General features: G+C 42.3%; 1 protein-coding gene across 5 annotated transcripts in view; it reads right to left on the bottom strand.

Annotated features, from left to right (window-relative positions):
- Positions 1 to 19,796, bottom strand: part of LOC147030026 (receptor-type tyrosine-protein phosphatase beta-like) — a 267,673-nt gene that overhangs the window by 58,596 nt on the left and 189,281 nt on the right. For all 5 annotated transcript variants that reach the window (XM_085873693.1, XM_085873694.1, XM_085873696.1 and 2 more), the window contains 11 exons: positions 18,599 to 18,862; positions 18,224 to 18,487; positions 17,495 to 17,758; positions 16,945 to 17,208; positions 14,158 to 14,424; positions 12,023 to 12,292; positions 11,561 to 11,827; positions 9,036 to 9,302; positions 7,611 to 7,916; positions 4,561 to 4,839; positions 2,850 to 2,999 (listed from right to left, as the gene is read on the bottom strand). In XM_085873693.1, coding sequence (XP_085729819.1) covers positions 2,850 to 2,999; positions 4,561 to 4,839; positions 7,611 to 7,916; positions 9,036 to 9,302; positions 11,561 to 11,827; positions 12,023 to 12,292; positions 14,158 to 14,424; positions 16,945 to 17,208; positions 17,495 to 17,758; positions 18,224 to 18,487; positions 18,599 to 18,862 — 2,862 coding nt within the window. The remainder of the gene's footprint in view (positions 1 to 2,849; positions 3,000 to 4,560; positions 4,840 to 7,610; positions 7,917 to 9,035; positions 9,303 to 11,560; positions 11,828 to 12,022; positions 12,293 to 14,157; positions 14,425 to 16,944; positions 17,209 to 17,494; positions 17,759 to 18,223; positions 18,488 to 18,598; positions 18,863 to 19,796) is intronic.

Raw genomic sequence — 19,796 nt, 5'->3', positions numbered from 1 at the left:
AATTCCGTCCAAAGAATAATTTCCTTTTTCACCGAGAAAACTCCATTCTATTGGAAATGAACAAGTTATATTTGAAACGAACGAATTATCCTACAAACGGAAGTTCAGGACTCCTTACTAATGTTTCCACTTTATTTTCATGCACATGTGAGCAGTGTGTGTGTCTGTATCTCTCTCGATCTATCGAGATATCTATCTATGGGTGTCTCCATCTCGCTATCTGTGCCTGTCTCTATCGATCTATGTATACAGTATGTGTAGCTGTCTATTTGTCTGTCTGTTGTAAGAATGCCCTTGTATAATGTCTGTGTGATGCGATTCTGCATTTTCTGTCAGTCTATCTATCTGATGTATATGTAGATATACAGTAGTTACGGTCGTGAACATCAGGGGGTTAAGTATTTTGCAACGTAAATTATTGCTTTGAAGAAGTCTTGATGTAAAATAAATTGCCTCTATGATCTACATTGGGCATCTCACCTTTCTGGCCGGCTGGTGGGGAAGTGACGAACAGGGGAGGAGTGGAGAGAGTTTCTGGTTCGAAGATGATGTGCCGCCTGTCCCTGTCTCTCCTGAGGAGTCTGGCAATTGAGAGATCAGATGGGCATAGGAGATGCTCCCAGACGTGCCAGATGCTGGTGGAGCGCTAAGGGAAGGAATTACCCTTTACCCTAAGGGAAGGAATTACCCTTTACCCTAAGGGAAGGAATTACCCACCCCCTGCCTTATATTCAAGAAGAGACCATGAAACTGATTCAGGCCGAAACCAGAATCCTTCGTCTTTTTCATTCATCTTATTTTTGCTGCTTTTTATTTGTTAAAATTGTACACGTCTCCCCCTCTCCTCCCTGAGTTAGATATCTAAATGCGTCGACGTGTAGACCTTCATCAGATAGTTCTGTGGCCTTTGTCTGTGTTCAGGGGATAGGTCATTTTAACAAAATGTTATGTGTATTTATTTTGCCGATGCTGTTTGTTAATCATTACTTCATTAAAGCTTGTATAAGGAAGCCATTGTTGTCGCTGAACTTGTACCACGGGAGAGGTCTCTTGCGTGTATGAAACTGGCCCGATAGCATAAAGGGGGCACAGCACCAGCTACCAAAGGGTATATTTGCTACCCTCTTCCCCCACAAACTTGTGTCAGTTTCCAATACTGCTCGGCTAGCTTACGGGCACATCAGCCCGGTGGGTTGCACTAGACCTGGGGTCCCTGTGCTTACACCCTCTCCCCTGGATTGCTCCCCTACTCATAAGTCTTCCCTGGGACTGTAGAGGATCCAGGATCGCTGATGCCACCACTCATTGTTGTATACACACACACACACACACACAAACACACACACACTTTCCCCAGTCTCCTCACCTCCTATGTGTACCACCACCATGGTTCCACCACTCTGATGAAATAAAAATGATATTATACTCGTGGGGTATGCTTCCACATTGTAAACAATAACGAACCATGCTTTGCATGTCGGTACATAATAAATTGAAGCTTTATGATTATAGGCAAGCATCACTGACCTCCTGCTAGATATAAATTGAGGATTTCTTTTTTCAGTTTACCATAACATATTTATAAATGTATAAACTAACATTTTCATTCAGGTATATACATTGTAACAGTAAACACTTACCACTGTGCTGTACACAATGTCACGGGTCACTCGCCTGTAGTGAGCACAAGACTACTTATTTTCAGATATTTTAATTTACGGAGGCTTTCCAACCGTTCTGTGATTTTTTTCCTGGTGGATTGCGTTCGACGTTCGTCGGCACACTAAATTTCAGCTGTCACCCAGAAGGCATCGGAGATCAATATCAGTGAGTCAGTAGGTCAATGAATCGGTGGTTATAATGAGCTTTATATATTAGATAAAACTACATGAAATGCATATTGCACTCCACTGTTTTGAATAGGACCATTAAAAAAAAACCTTGTGTCTTATTATTTATAAATTAAATCTAATAAATCATGGTTCCAAATTTTTCTGTAATGACCCTGACCCACCATGATAATGATAAATGTCATTGGAAAGATTTTGTTTGGAGGTGGTGACGTCATCTCTGACCAAAACCAAATACAGGACAACACAATGGTGAAACAGCAAGGTCAGACTACTGTAACATTTTACATAGTTACAAGAGGATTTTATAAACTAGTATTCAGTTCGAAATATATCCTTCAGTTTTTTTAAAAAAAGATTTTGGATTTTTTTTTTAATGTGACTACATATCAGCAAGATCAATATGTGGTTCCATCTTGATATTGCTGATATGTAGATACATATTTAAAATTAATTAATTGCACCATGTATTGGCAAGATATTATGGGATGGCAGGATTGCTTGGAGGTACGTGCACTCGCCTCTGAACTATCTGGCATGGGTTCTAATCCTAGACCTAGTTATAAACCCCCACCCTGGTTTTTCACAGGGAGAGACATCAGGGTATGCGCCATCTGTTAGAACGACATTAAGCTGGAGGACCCACCTACCAGCATTGCTCATTGGTGGACATAAAATATCCCATGAATCTTTGATGAAAAGTAGGCGAGTTATCACCAGCACTCTAAACAAATTACGAATTCCTGCACCTACAATCGAATGTCAAGGCCTGGCCAGCTGATACCTGAAGGACCTGGGCGAAAAACGCTCCCCTAGTCGATCCCACATGAAGGTGTGAACAATTGGGGCCATTAAAAGAAGTACAAGTAGAAGTCCTGGTAGTAGTAGTAGTAGTAGTAGTCGTAGTAGTAATCATAGTAATTGTCATCGTCGTTATCATATAATTATTATTATCGGTTTAGTCGAAGTACTTTACAAAGTACAAGCATGGATCCGTACCTCCCGATTCATACACAATGATGCTGAAGTACTTGATTTCACCGTGGACTTCACTGAACCAGTTACAGCTGATGTTGACATGTATGGCCGTGGTAAGTACATGGGTATAGTTCTCGCTCACTCTGCACGCTGAACATGGCAGCGGAGGCCCTGAAGAACACCAGAACCATAATATCATGAGTGATGTAAAACATCAGGAGAAAAGTAATAACTACGTTTCAGATGCAGACTTGATGAGTACAAGTTGTGAAATTTGTGGTTTTTTTTGTCCAAATCAACAGGTTTTGTGAATTTTTGCACAACCATTTATGAGGAGATAGCATGACAGAGACGGACAGAGAGATGGAGCCAATTACAATACCCCCCATTAAAAAAAAAATAAGTGTGGGGATAATAATGCTGTTGCAATATTTTCTCCACATAAAGAACATCATCTTTCATACATTTCTGACATTTATTACAAGATCCGATCATAACTGTTTTTTTTTGATAAATACCCTGGAGTTTCCCTGATAGGTATACAACTTGTATTAGTCTACAAATGAGTGACATACAAGTCATCTCTGTGGGTACTCTGTTTACAAAGCAACGTTTCCATCATGTAGAGGATTTCCACTAAGGGGTGTGATGTTCAATACTGAAGGTTAAAATGTCTGCTTGTTTCTTTGCAGGCTTGTTTGTGCGTTTGTTTGACCGATATGTACTTCTCAACTGATGGACACGAGGAGTATTTAAATGGTGGTTGTATTTGGGATGTACGGGAAGGTTTTAGAGATTAAATAAGAATTTATCGCCCAGGGGGGTTCAAGGTGTGTGGAGCACACCAATTCTTTACATGTAAATGTGTATCGTATAGCACTGCTCACGGTGTGAGGGTGTATTACATGTCATAACTACAATGGCACTCGGTGGAGCACATACTTCCACCAGGCTGAACAGTTTATGTGTTGTATCCCACTGACGGGCCGGATCTGCATCCGGACCTTAAGCAGAATCGAATCGGCTTGTTCTTGTCACACATTCAACTCATCCACCAAGTTATGTCATAATCCATCCACAACTTTTTGAGATATTGTGTTATACTGCATATCGTATTTGGCGCCATCTCTCAATGGTGAAGAATCACTTTGAAAATCTTAATATCCAGATCCGGATCTTCACCAAAATCGAAGCAATTAGTCCGCGTCACACACCCAACCAGCTCACTAAGTTTTGTCCAAATCAATCTAACTTTTTGAGATATCCTGCTCACAGACAGACAGACAAACATGCGTGAAAACATAACGTACATCCACCTTCGGTGGCAGAGGTAAAGAAATCCAATTCTCTGCATGAAAACCCAGAGACATCAGAGATGAGGAGGATTTATCATACTTTTATATCACACTGCTGTTTGTATGCTTGTTTTGCTGATATGAAACACTGAACCATGGGATGGAGTTGAAAAATAGTGGTTGTACTCGCAGGGTGAAAAGGAAGTAAAAATAATGAATTGTCCCAAGGGTTTAGGGTGTGGGGAGGACCCCAATTTTCTCTTGTGTAAATGTGTATCGTGTTGTGCCACCTGGTGGAAGCTGGTATAACAATTCAGAATAAAATATGTCCAAGACATTATGGAAGTGAGAGAATTAACCTGACTGTAAGGACAAGTTCGTTCCTGGTTTAGATTTAAAAAAAAATAGTGACGATGGTACAAATAGCACCAGCTTACTGTCTATCATGGTAACCACTGATTCGTAGGCGGTTAAACTGTGCCTTTTCCCAGAATAGGAAGTGAGGGACAGGTTGTAGTGCTTGTGAGGTTCCAGGTGCTTGAAAACAAATGAGGTGTAGTGCCGCCTGTTGAAGTAGTGAGTGGTGCTCCGTCCATGTTCGGTCTGGACACACGACAGGATGTAACCGTCCAGCTCTGAGTTAGGCTCTGACCAAGAGCATGACACCGCAGTTGAATTCTCGGGACGGCAGCGGAATTCTACTGGGATTTTGGGATCTGGGAAATGGAAATGGTTGGAGTTCACTCATAAAACACATTTTATTCGGCACACAGCATCCATTTTTCATGCCCTTTTGGCCAATAAATGATACAACTCGGATCTCAATCACTATGATTTGCATTTACTCAAGATGGAGGCTGACCATAATATGTCAATTCCTCCTCCACTCCTCCTTCCTAACTCTAGCTGTTGTTTATGCAAGTTGTGTTATAACTTCCTGCGGCGTTTAGACACCATATTCACATTCTTGCACTTCCACTTTCTTCCCGACATACTGTTGCCCACGACGAATGAAAGAACTGATCGGTTCCATTTTCGATGTTTTCTCTTTAATACCCGACCCTGGGATGGAGGTAAGCGAAATCTCAATTTATTGTTGAACCTCTTGAAGTAACTTGAGGCAAATTATTGTTTTGTTTGGATGCAAAACGTATCATAGTAGGTTTTGTGTAAAGCATATATAGCAAGTTCGTTATGCCACCATAAGTAACGACATGTACTGAATGGCTGTATTTTACCTTTTCAGTTTTTACGTGAATTACACGATTTTGAAACCAAGACGAGTCTTGTGACCTCTGAGGATTACAGACACAAAGTGTGACAACCGCTACACTAACTGTGCTCATACGTCCATTGGTCACCTATCACTCACTGTCTGGAAGTCACTTTCCACCCCAGCCCCACTTCTCCCTCCCTGTCATCTTTATATATTGTAAATAATTAAATAGGCATGAGAAACAAGCCAATTATAATAGAGCAAATTTTCACAATGGTATATACTGCATACAAGTTTCTCTTCCAATTGGTAGGGGCACTGATATCACACATGACAGGTATTTAATTTTAATTTGCATTTTCCTCAGTGTGGGCACAGCTGATCAGCATGTTGTCAAATTTGACTGAAGATGCAAAGTCATGAACAAAACAAAACAAAAAAAAAACAGTGGCCAACAAAAGTATTCATCCCTCGGTCCCGACCAATAATGCTACATTTTAAAAAGAAAATGCTACATTCACACTGCCGCACTAACTGTGCTCATATGTCCAATGGTTGGATGTCAGTGTTCATATGTCAGTGTTCTCACTGAACAGGATCCTCGCACCTCGACCATTGGGAGGTGATGACGCATCAGGAGAGAACGTCCAAGCAGAATTGACTTTGTTGATGGGTGTCTATTTGACTGTTCTTCATGATTACTCACTCACTTTGTGCGAATTTCACCTGAAAAATGCTACATTTCGATGAATTACGAACTAAGTAGAAACAATTTTTCCAAATGGCCTTTTTTTATTCATAACTGAAGATATTAAACTAAACGCTGTTATAGTTGAAGGAGGTTACATGTCAGGAATAGCTGTAAAAACACATGTACAAATCAAAATTCACTGAATGTAAAAGTATTCAGCCCCTTGAGGTCAGTACATGGTGGAAGAACCTTTTGCATCAATGACTGCTATAAGTCTTTTTGGGTAGGTCTCTACCAGCTTCACACAGTGAGTTGGTGAAATCTTTGCCCATTTTTCACGTGAAAATTGCTCGAGTTCTGCCAAGTTTGATGGGGATCGTCGATGGACTGCAATCTTCCAGTCTCACCATTAATGTTCAGTTGGGTTCAAGTTAGGACTTTGATTGGGTGACTCAAGAACATTTATTTTATTCTTATTCAGCCACTGCAGTGTGGCTTTAGCTTTGTGCTTCAGATCATTGTCCTTCTGAAATGTGAATGTCCTACCCAGTTTCAAATTCATGGCCGACTCAAACAGGTTTTCACCAAGGATTCTCCTGTACTTTGCACCATCTATTTTCCCTTCAATCCTGACAACCCTGCCAGTCTCTGCTGATGACAAGAAGCCCCGCAACATGATGCTGCCACCACCATGCTTGACAGTAGGTATGGTGTTGACTGCACCAGACGTAACGCTTTGAATTCAGACCAAAAAGTTCAATTATTGTCTCGTCTGACCACAAAACTTTTTACACATGTCTGCAGTGTCATCGAGATGCTTTTCCGCAAACTCCATACGAGCTTTTAGATGCGTCTTTTTCAGTAATGGCTTTTCTTGCATCCTGTCCATGGAGGCCAGCTTTGTGCAGAGAACAGGACATTGTTGATTGATGAACACTGACCCCCATCTCAGACATAGAGCCTTGCAGATCTTTCAAAATCGTTGTTGGATTTACAGTGACATTCCGAACCAGTCTCCTGCTTGTCCGGTAGCTGAGTTTGGATGGGCGACCTGACCTGGGTAGCGTATGGGTGGTATGATGTCTTCCATTTTTTAAAGATGGATTTTAACATACTCAAAGGGATAATGAGTGACTTTGAAAAGCCTCTCCTAGACGGTGCTTCACATCCACTTTATGTCCGATTTGATATCTTTATGTCTCTGTTAATCTAACTTATTCACATTTTTTTTTCTGCATTTGTTATCTTTATCACTTTGGAGTAGTTTCTGAAGACTTTATATATTAAGTTAAATTTGAAAGCATCATAAAATAAGCTCAGGTGGTATCAAAATATGAAAACTTTGGAGGGGGTTAATACCTTTGCATGCCACTGCAGCTCCGATTTCCCTATTATTATTTTTTAATACAAAATCGAGGCTCGTGGAGGCTCACCAGAAGCTCCCTAATTTGTTTAAATATCAGGAGAGAGCAAAATTCAAGTGGTCTTGAAAAATAAAGAATGATCAGAAAATGCACATCATCTGTAAGAGAGGAGGAGGGTATAAATCCAGAGTTAGATAAGGAAACAAAGAGGCTCACATGTGCGGATGAACACAAAACTGGGTGCACTGAATGTCTGCACAGCCAATCCACTGACTGTCTGAACAGAAAAGCGATAATAACGTCCAGGGTAAAGGCCTTGGACGAAGCGGCTGGTGCTGGTACTGGACCCGAGGCTACGTCGTCCTTTGACCGGAATGGTCCGAATTGAGATTCCGGGGTGTTCTGGAGTGTAGTTGATAGAAAATCCATCATAGTCAGTCGGAGCCACTGGGAGCTCCCAGCGCAGGTTGGCCGTCGTCGTGGAGATGTTTGAGAAGGTGACCGACTTTGGTGAGTTTGGGACTTGGGTGGTGGGAGGTATCACAGTGTGAGGAAAAGGTAAGTTAGAAATAGTGTCCACGTATCCCAAGAAAGGTATTTGCTGTACATGTATCTATGTCGTGACGAGTAAATATCTACCTTACACAATGCTATAATAAAAAAAATATCCAGTTTGAAACTAAATAGTGGTCATCATTGAATTCATTAGAAAGATACGCTGACACTGGTGCACCCATAAACACAAATTGTAGTTCTTTAGTCAGATTTGGACAAGCAGTGCCTGGCTCGTGAACTTATTGTTACATTTTCGACATTAAGGCAACCTCGTTTTCTATTGTTTTACATTAGGGCATATATATATATATATATATATATATATATATATATATATATATATATATATATATATATATATATATATATATATATATATATATCTCGAGTGCAGCCTGTGGCTGCTGGTTGCATCATTGGCTGGGACGCGGCTATGCCGCTGATGCAGTGTCCCCCTTACCAGTACACTGGTGCTCATTTTGCTGACCTCGGAAGGATGACAGGCTGAGTCAACCTCTTGGTGTATTAATTCAGCGGCCAACGGGGCTTGAACTCAGGACCCTCGGATCCCAAGCTGCCACCCTAACCACTAAGCCAACACCAGGCTACATTCGGGCAACGAGAGCAGAGTGATGCATCATATTTTGATGATGCAGCACCTGACTGCTGGATGGATAATTTTGAGGGGCGTGGCTATGCTGCTGATGGAATGCCTCCAATATATTAGAAAAGGAGTTTTCAAGATGGACAAGGTGCTGGCACAAAATGGCTTATTCTTTTGATATCCCTAACATCTGCAAGTCAACATCCACTCTGAAGGGCTGAGTACTCCGATGCAAAACGATACCAGAGAATCATCGGGGTGACAGTTAATAGTCAGGTTGGGGACCAAACCCATACGAACCCATGCTAGACAGCTCAAAGGTGAGTGTGCTACCTGCGAGCTACCCTGCCAGCCACTGTGACAAATTAAATAAATATAAGCATATCAGCGTGTGAGCTGATGCAAAGCCAGGAAGCTATGGAATAGTGTCCTTTTATTTAATTCTCAAGAGCAATAATTTAAAGAGTAAAGGTAGAACTCACTTGTCCTGCCACTAGTGAGAGTCTCATTGACTAGGTGCCTGCTGTGTGCTCCAATGCAGATGGAATACAGACGCCCAGGGGTCAGGCCGTAGAAAGAGCACTGGTTGGACTGTGGTCCAGTCTGTATCTTTTCTTGTAGGCTATTGTCCGGGTTCTTCAGAAGGATCTCGTAGAAGTCTTTGTCTCCAACCGCGTCCCGCCAAGCCAACCACAGCCCGTTGGTTGTGTTTTTGTTTGAAACAGAAATGTCGGTCACAGAGCCAGGCACTGCATCACAGCAAAAAAAAAGAAAAAAAAAAAAAGAAAAAAAAAAAAAAAAGAGTCAAACAGTACCATTATCCGTCACTCGATGCACACAAGTCTATCCACAGAAATTGTCTGCGACACATGTGCTTCTGGCTGGTTGGCTGTCAGCATAGAGAAAATGACCCTACTCCCAAAACCCCCCTCCCCAACCAAGCGAGCTAATCATGCCACCATCCCTACTTAAGGTGCCACATCCAGCCCCATGTGACACCCTTCACTGTTGCAGAACCAGTAAACAAGTGATACTACAGTTATTACCATACGGATCCTGACCAACAAGATGTGTCTGCACGATACACTATGGTACAAAAAAAAAGCAGATCTGCAGAAGCAATAAGGACAATTACACCTTCCGAAAGCATAAACTCCTCCAGATTTGTACAAGCTGCAAAGTATAGCTGCTGTTCATCATGTGGCTCAAAATAGAGGATGCAACATTCTCAACGCTATATCATTGCAGTACGGCCTATTCTATGGGATGCTGGTGAAAAGAGCAGGATGCGTCTTGTCAGCCTGCACAAATCTGGAAGAGTTTATGCTTTTTCAAGGCATAATTGTCCCAGCTGCCTTTTCATGTCTGCCAGGTGGACCACAGACAGGATAGGGAGGCAGACATCCTGTTGCATGGAATCCGTGTGGCAACAGCCATTGTAGCATGTGGTTCCTGGTCCCACCATAGTGATGGGATCTTGTGCTCACAAGAGTGAACATATTGTTACGTTCCTATTTTGTGGTGGGGGGGGGGGGGAGGGAGTTAGATATTACCATAGAGTGGAGAGGAATGTATAGAGTAGCACGGTCCATGTATGAGTAGTTAGCCAATCTTGATGTAATAAGTGGGGACACGTCAGCTTTAGCATCACCTTGTTTGAATGTGCACCATGCCAGGGGGTGGTGCATGGTAATGATTACTTAACCATAGTTCCTAACTAAATTGTGTGTATAAACCTCGATGGAAACCTCTCCCGGGGGCGCAGGGAGACTTGGCAAAAAGAGGAAGAGAGGGGCGGAGCTACGAACGCCGCCCAAGGGGCAGAGCTTGCATCGCCTCCAGAGCGAGAGGAGGAGTGTTATCACCTCCCGAGAGGTAAGCTATGGATCACTTTGGAAGGGCGGAGCGTTGCCCAGAAAGAAGAGGGAGGAGCTAATCGGACGGTTGGGTTTGTGAGAGAGGACCGTCGAGTCAGAGGAGGATTGAGTGCAGAGAAGAAAAGACGGCCGAAGTAAAACTTGAAGGAGGAAAAGAGTGCGAAGGAGAGCTCAAAGAGGATCGTCCTGTTTTGCCATCCTTCGCCCTGTCCTGTGCTTGTTCGTCTACCTGCTACCTGCCACCCATCATCCTCCTCATCACCTGCTCCACAACCATCATTTCACCCGGTACCACCAGAACTGAGTCCCCCAGTTTTTTTCCCTTTCCATTCTGCGATTCAGTCCAGAGTGAGGCGCTTTAGATTCTCATACTTAACCTTTGCGTTGTATATAATCCATTCTTTATTAATTGTATTCCCTACCTTCCCTCCCAACCCGCCGTCTCCTCCATCGCAATTCCACCATTCCCTGGTTCATTTTATTTGCCTGTGGTTCAGGAATAAGCCCATTGGTTATAAAAGAGTTAAGGCTCTCGCGTCTCTCCTCACAACCCACGCGTGCATCATCCGCCATAATTTGGAATGTCTCCGCAGGAGGTAAAACCTTTCGGTAACATCGCGGGAATTTAACCTCCCAACGCGACGAGCTCAAAGTTAGTTGAGCCGTTGATGTTACAATATTCATCCCATTTAAAATCCCTACAAAACAGTGTACAAATGCTCAGATGTTTGCAACCTCACAGTGGCCAGATATATATATATATATATATATATATATATATATATATATATATATATATATATATATATATATATATATATATATATATATATATATATATATATATATATATATATATATATATATATATATATGTCAGGGTTGTGTACAATTGTCATTAAAAATAAAAAACAATTTTGCCTGCTTATCGTTTGCACTCGAGCATACACTTCTTTATGCTATGATCCCAGATTCAAATCCCATGTACTGTATTCATTTGCCGACAATGTACAATATTTCAAGTAATTCCTCATAAAAGTAGAGACACCTCCTTGTTCTCAATGTGATGCATGTTCAAGCTATCTCATCTCATGTGAGATGAGGATGTGTTGAAAAGAACAATAAAGCACCTGTCGTAGCACTTTGTGTTGATGGTGAGCTAAAGAGTTCACCGCTCATGGAAAAGAGGCGCAGATGATACGTGCGCCCTGGTACTAGGCCGCTGTACAAATAGCTGGTAATTTCAATGGACAGCAGGTTGCTGAAGATGATGGTGCCATTGGGGAGCAAAAGCTGGATCATATAATAATCAGCATGGCCTTGCGCACGTTTCCAGCTTGCTTCCAGTTCTCCGAAACCCATGTTCTTCCCGGCCAGGCCAAAAACAGTAGCAGGAACTGAATAAAAGTAGAGACGGACAGACAATTTTGTGCAAGAAAGAATAAAAGTGCGCGACAAAGGATCACATGACAAGAAATTCAAATCACAATCACGTGACTGCATGGTGTCGTGAAATGCTGAACCTGGAAAGTTATGGCAGCTGTGATTGGAATTCTAAGAACATTTTTCGAGTCAATTTATGTGTGAAGTACCTGTCTGCCCTTCGACCTTCATTTCATTGCTCTGCAGTTCCCCTGACACGGCGCACACCTTCACCGTGTATCGCATCCCAGGGGTGAGCGAGCGGAACGTGTGCTCCATGACAGTGGGAGGAACTGTCACATTCTGGAGCAGCTGCCCACCATCTCCAAACAGATGCATTGTGTAAGTATCGACATCGCCAATGGATGCATGCCAGCGAACAGTTAATGAGTTCACGGAGTACTGGATGTCAGTGTACAGGCCACGGACTCTTCCCGGAACTTGAACAACAACAAAAAAAAAAGGTGCAAGTTATGCCCCTTCTGATAATCTTTTTTTGTTGGTTGGTTAATTTACAAATCAACTGTCAGATGTAGTTACACATTACAATAAAAATGTTGGCCTGTATGGCATTACTATCTGAACACCTAGCTCATGATGTGGATATATCAGGTACAAATCCAACATAGTGTGTTGATAATATACCAATTCTTGCAATTCATGTAAAGGTACACCAACATCTCCTGAGGTCCTTGTTCTTCAATTGAGACATGAACAAGCTCCTGCATGAGCCTGACATTACACAAATTATACAATCAAATGTTGTTGTTAATGAAATGGAGGGTAATGTAAGGAGCGAGAACACAACGGACCAGAACGTAACAGAACACAAATAACATTGTGGAAGAGGACACCGAACAGTAGGTTATAGAGATACAACAGAGGAACACTTGTTGGAAGAATGGCAGTTCCTGTCTGCCCTTCGACCTTCATTTCATTGCTTCGCCATGCTACCTTAATTATTCGTTCCTGTTGTTTGTGTCCTTTATGACATCCTCAAAAACGGTAGGTTTTCCTGCTTGGAATGATTTTCAATTTTGTTTTACTGCCGAGCAGGAATTTTTCAAAAGAAATCATCTCACTCCTCTCTGCGCATGTGTGATCAGAACAAATTCAGAGCCAAAGTACTGTTCAAAATACAACATTCAATTTAAACAAGTTGTTTCTCGATCATAAACTGATATTTACAGATGGACGGACGGACAGACATTAACCAATTGATTAACCCCGCTTTTTCGCTTCGCATGCGCGGGGTAATAAACGATGGCATAAAGTTGGCAAATGAGAGCTTTGAGAGCGGTGAAATAAAATTCGACAAAGCTGCTGTCCCCAAGCTGCAATGTTAACTGGTTGTGTTGCATTATCTCACAATATGCCTTCCCCTCTGAGGTTGCCATCAAGTCAGTTGCCCCTATACATAATACAAGTCTCATGGTAGCGCAAGGAAAAGAGTTTGCCTTTGTTTGCTGATACCCTGGTTAAATTCCTTCCAGAGAGAGCTTGCATTTAAATTCCTCACCAATAGAGCTACTACAGCACTTGGCCAAAGGGATGTTGATGCCAAGTCAAACTAAGTTAATTTGGTAAGAATGGGATGTGTATATAAGGGGCTGGAAGGATGGCCTTGAGGAATGCACAATCACTTCTAAGCAGTCCGGCCTGGGTTTGAATCTCTGCCCAGCTATAAACTGTCATCCCGGTGTTTCATAGGCAGGGAGATTCATCAATGTGTGCCCATCCCTCGGAGGGACGTTACAACAGGGTGTCCTGTCTGCCGGGATTAGGTGGTGGACATTAGGGATCCTTTGTGAAGAGTCGGTGAGCTATCGCCTACATCATGGCCAAATTGCAAATTCCTGCCCGAACTACCGGTACTAAGTTCATGTCAGGCCCCTGGCCAGCCAGTTCCTGAAAGACTTGTGCCAAAAACTTCCCCCAGCCAACCCCACAAGAACATGGGAATAATTGGGCATGTTGAAAAAAGAAGGATTAGTTCATAAATGATAAGTGAACTGATAGATTAAGTTAATGGAGGAGGGGGGTGGGGGAGATAAGGGAGAGGCATGATGGGTCAAATGGCCTCTTCTTGTGTCTGAGTTTCTCTGTATCCTTTTATAGTAAATCACACATCCTACCAGCAAGATATTTTACCATATTCAACTCAAGCATTAAATCCCCGAATCACCATTTCGCATCTATGCTTTGTAATAAAATTTTTATTTTAATAATATTAAATTGAAGTCTTAAAACTGTTAAACGCGGGCTATTGGACGCCGTGAACGTTGCATAAGTCGTGCGCACTTACCCGTCCTTCCTCTTGCCGAAGACATCCGGCTGTTCAGGCCTCCACTGGCAGTGTAAATAAATATGTCGTACATCCTGCCGGGTGTTAGGGACACAAAGGTGTAGTTGTTGGTCGAGATGGGCAGTGTGACGTTGCTGACCAATTCACCATCACCTGTGAGCAGTTCCACTCGATAGCCATCGACATCGCCTGGTGCTGCCCTCCAAGATACATCTAATGAGCTGGTACTCTGACCTGTTACTTTGCTGTTGCTCACGGCCTGTGGGACTGGGCGTTAATGGGAGTAAAATTCGAAATTTACACCAGCATTTTGAACCACATATCCATGCGGTATACAGTCATGCACCGCCAAGTGGCAATTTGCAACACGACGGAGTACATAATGGGAGCTCAGACGGCCGATTGGGTTGAGCAGAGACCAGTTCTCTCAATCTCCCAAAAGGTTCAATCGAGAAGCTAATTGCATCAAGGAAGTGAATGCGTAACACCACCTTGATTATGATGAACAAATAATCTATCTTAGGAATATATTAATTTAAAAAACAAATGGGAGGACGGAAAGAATCAACATCAATTGCCAATTGCGGTGCTACAGGACAGCAGACCAACTAAAAACAAAGGGGGATAAATAACAATCAAATAAGGATGGGGGATTAAAAAATTTTAAAAAGAAGGTGATAAATCACGCTTGTTGGAAAGGTCTTGAAAGCAAGAGGACACTGGAAGTGAGAGCCGGGAAGAGCAAATTGGGGAGGTGGGTTTTATCCGCCACTGCGGTGAATGATCAGCCATTGGCACAGTGGAAGTGGCTTGGGGGCATTGTAAACACAGAAATACAGAATGATGCAGTGGCTCAGGGAGAAGAGCCCAGAAGGAATTCAAGGAACACAATGACGGGGGGGGGGGGGGGGGTACCGTCTCATAAAAATGGTGAAGGAGCTCTGACGGAAGTCAAGAGCACACAGATTGGTGCATCGAGTCCAGGCCAGACAGACAGACAGACTCGACAGCAGGCAAAATGGGGCAGAAAAAAACTCTGACTCATGAAGACGCAAAACGCCACCGAATATCCACTACCGCCACTACCACTTGCAGCTGTGTTGGAGTGAGATTGCACCGCTGTGCCAGATAATCCAACTACGGCAAATCGACCGAAATAATCTCCTCTTCACCTTCTTACGTCTCAATTGTACTGCTGCAACTCCCTCACTGGCTTAACCCTCTCAACGAGTCGCCAAAATCCCTTTATACAGCCTCGATATGTTCCTTCGTCAGACCCTCAGAAGCAGCGTACCAGATGATTGGCTCAAGCAACACGGCGTTTGAACGAGTCATGGGGAGCGGACATGCAAACGAGCATTTAAATGTGGAGCCCATCCCCAGGTTGGTAGTCAGCGCATGTTACAAAGTAAAAAGTCTGGAACAAATAACTTACTCCATCCCACCGACTGGCCATCTAACACTTACCTTACATGGCCTAATAATTTAATATTTAAATTAGAATAACATGACTTCCCTTTCAAGGATCTTCAATGCAGGAGGATGCCATTAAACCCCTGAAGCATGTGCAATGGTTGCCAACCTATACTTGTTTGTCCATGTTCTTGCCTCTTGCCTCTGCTGAGCACCAAGTAAGCGAAGTAGCACGTTCCATTTTTAAAGTCTTTGTTATGACTCAGATGGGGTTTTGAACTGTTGATCAACCCAGACTCAGAGCAGTCAGAGCAGATGCTCTAAGAAATACACGACCGAGTCGTTCAATTTGATAATTCCATTCTTTGTGGATTTATGACATTCAAAGTGATACATGTCACAATTTTCATCACAATATTTCCCGGTGGAAAGTAAAACGGCACTTGTGATGAATTTATTGCCTCCGCCACCGGAGGTGAAGGAGGTGATGTTTTCACCCCTTTCTGTCTGTTTGTGTACAGGATATCTCAAAAAGTTGTGCACGGATCCAGATGAAATTTTATGGACAGGTTCGGTGTGTGACAAAGACGAACTGATTCGATTTTGGTGAAGATCCGGGTCTGGATCTGGCTTCTAGAATTTCAAAAAAAGTGATTATATTCACCATCGAGAGAAAGCGCCAAAAACGATATAAAGCACGATATCTCAAAAAGTTGTGGACGGATTCGGACGAAACTTGGTGGACACGTTAAGTATGTCGCAATGCCGAATTGATTCGATTCCGGATCTGGATACAATCATTATTTAATTTCCAAAGTGATTCTTCACCATTGAGAGATCGGGTCAAAAACGATGTAGTACTGTATAGCATATTTCAAAAATGTATTGGGCCCGATATGTTCTCGTGGATCAGGCATTACGGGGCGGAGGTATGCGCTCTACCGAGTGCCCTTCTCCAGTTCATGATCAATTCCGCAGCATTCTCGGGCTTTATGCTATTTCCTAATCTGCAGCAATGTTTACTGCACATGTGCATGCGAGGTTGTTAAATGTATGTATTGCTTTTTAAAAGTATTCAAATCATGTTTTCCCATCAAAAAGTTTTCATCCTGACAAACTTACCCAAATGCATCTGCTTTGTGATGGGAAACAAAAACTTTGTTTGGAAATGGCTTTAATAAAAGTAATTGCAGAAAGTGTTCCGAAATTGTGGTATTTGACGTGGAGACGACGTTCCAATGCCGACTTTGAATTTAACCTTGGGTTCAAAGTGTCCAAAACCACAGTATTTCCAAAAACATTACAAACAATAGTTTGGATGTAATTTGCATGACAGTAGCCATCGTTTTCCCCACAATGAGCTAACATCCTTACGTGTTTGCGATTGCAGCGAGACCGTGCTGTTGGCGTCTCCGCTGCATGTTGACAGGTACACTTGGTAAATACGGCCAGGGACCAGTGACCGAAGTGAGAACTCCCGTGTGTCCCGGGACAGCGAGACCACAGAGTCGACGGTTTTATCTCCATGTTGGAGGAGCAATCGATAGAAGTCGACGTCCCCCTCAGCCAAGTCCCACATGAGGTCCAAGCTTCGAGTCTGGGTTCCATTGACTCGAAGGTTTGTCACTGCCGCTGGTTCTGGTTAAAATAAAATCATAATATTGTAATAATGATGTTCAAATTTTTTTGAAAGGTGTGCACTTAAAGATAATTTCAAACGGGTAAGATTCCTCAAACTTTCGTCTGAAACCTTTATGAATTATTAAAGGAAACTACAGTAAATTGCTATAACCAGATGTAAATCAAATAAATGTCTCAATTAACAAGGATGTTCATTAAAAAGGAACAGAAAATGAGGCAGATAGAGGAAGATATGTGGTTCTAAGGAAAAAAAACCCACTGTGGGATTTAATAAAGGCCTTACTTGTCCTCATTGAACTTTTTGTCCAAGACTCGAACAGGCCTCTCCGTGTACCAACAGAAACAGTGTAGAAGCGTCCAGGCACAAGGGATGAAAAGCGGTACTTGAGCACGGTATGTACAAGTGTCTCGTTGATGAGGATTTCTGTGCCGTAGAACAGGAGGAGAGAGAAACTGTCGTAATAACCACGCGGAGTTGACCAGGTCACAAGCAGCAAGGAACTGTGGCCTAAATTGCTCAAAGTCAGGTCTTGCACCGCTGCTGGAACTGGGTGAAGAAGAGGGAATGATGGTGATGGAGTTTGGATAAAGTGAAGGAAGAGATAAACAATGTCAAGTTAGATGACTCGATGAGTGTCGATAACTGCTAATATTTCACATTTCTTTGAGTCAATAAATAACCGACGTACCGTAAAGCCTTCCCATCAAGGCCTGTTTTTGGCCCACAGTGCTGAGTACCCATTTGACCTCAATCTTAACAAAGTCACTGCACAACCCAAGCAACTAACACGCTTTCCTGCAGTCAACATCCCAAATAGGCCTGTCCACAGTCGAGACTACCCAGCCACTCTAACCGTGCTTTACCACAGCCCAAAATGTTCATGATCAGCCACATCTGCTGCACTTAAGCGGCCAATCACTCACGGCCTCACACACGAAGTACATGAAGAACAAATAAAAATGGCCTCAGACAAAAGAACACAACCAAATAAACCTGCATCCAAGTCCTTACCTGTACTTTCCCACGTAGATATTGAAGTGCTCAAACTCCCACTCCAAGTTTCAACCTTGATGGAATACAAAGAGCCGGGTACAAGACCCTCCAACTCACACCTGCTGCTGGAGTTACTAACTGTCACTTCCTGGTTTGCGGAATCTCCTGGACCCGAGTAGTGCACAATGTAAAACTGCACGTCTCCATGTGCAGGTGTCCACTCAAGGCCCAGTCGATCCTCCAGCCTGTCAGTAATGCGCAGATTTGAAGCTTTGTCTGGTTCTGTGGATGAGCAAAGCAAAAGTCACATTACTGGTTTGAGAGGTGGCAGGTTTTTCCACATTGATCCCAACTTAGCCATTACCTGTTTCTCCATTATTTACCAAAACTTACGCGTCTGTGCAGAGACTTCACTCTGGTTTTGATAACCTCCACTACGGCTTGTCACAATAACGTTGTAGATCCTCCCAGGAGTGAGTGAGGTTACAGAGCAGGTCGTGTGAGAGTGAGGCAGGGCTTTCATGTAAACGACATCTCCATTGTGTTCCAAAGTAATCACATACTGCTGCAGGTCACCAGCACCAGGAGTCCATGATATGTTGAGGAAATCCGTCCGTCCCACATTCTGTACATCCAGGTGTTGAACCCTGGAAGGTACTAAAACAGTGACAAGCACATCATTGGCTTGATACGACTCACCATTTTCTACCAACTTTCCTTGTTGACAATAATGGGGTCAGTACAGGCAACACCTCAGTGGTGAGTGCACTACCTCCGAGCTATCCTGCCAACTCAAGTAATTGATAAAGCATATGTTATATAATCAGAAATCAGACTTTCGTTCTAAAATGTTCTGAAAATGGAGACTTTTCCTGCATTTTGCATTGTCAAATTTTGGTAAATTTATTACAGTATTTTTATCTTCGTAACCAAACTACCTGATCAGAATATCAAAATTTGCGCTAATCAATGTGCTTCATTTCAAAGTTAAAAACATATATAGGTACAAATATATATATATATATATATATATATATATATATATATATATATATATATATATATATATCTTCTTCTTCTTTCGGCTGCTCCCGTTAGGGGTCGCCACAGCGGATCATCCGTATGATCCGCATAGTGATTTGGCACATGTTTTACGCCGGATGCCCTTCCTGACACAACCCTGGTCGCCTCTTACGACACAGGGATATGGTACACCTATTTTAACCGGGGTATACACCGGCCCAGTACACTGGTACTCATTTCGCCGACCTCGGAAGGATCACAGGCTGAGTCAACCCCTGGTGTATTAATTCAGTGGCCCAACAGGGCTTGAACTCAGGACCTTTTGGATCCCAAGCCGCTGCCCTAACCACTGCGCCAACACACCAGGCTATTTATGTATATATACACATAATATATATAAATATATATATATATATAAATATATAAATATATAAATATATATATATATATATATATATATATATATATATATATATATATATATATATATATATATATATATACACACATATATATATATATATATATACACACATATACAAATATATATATATATATATATATATAT

The sequence above is a fragment of the Eptatretus burgeri genome, chromosome 3 (assembly GCF_056783735.1).
Source record: "Eptatretus burgeri isolate ZD-2024b chromosome 3, Ebu_testis_v1, whole genome shotgun sequence".
Taxonomy (NCBI): Eukaryota; Metazoa; Chordata; class Myxini; order Myxiniformes; family Myxinidae; genus Eptatretus; species Eptatretus burgeri.
This window is presented reverse-complemented; position numbering and strand designations above follow the sequence as displayed.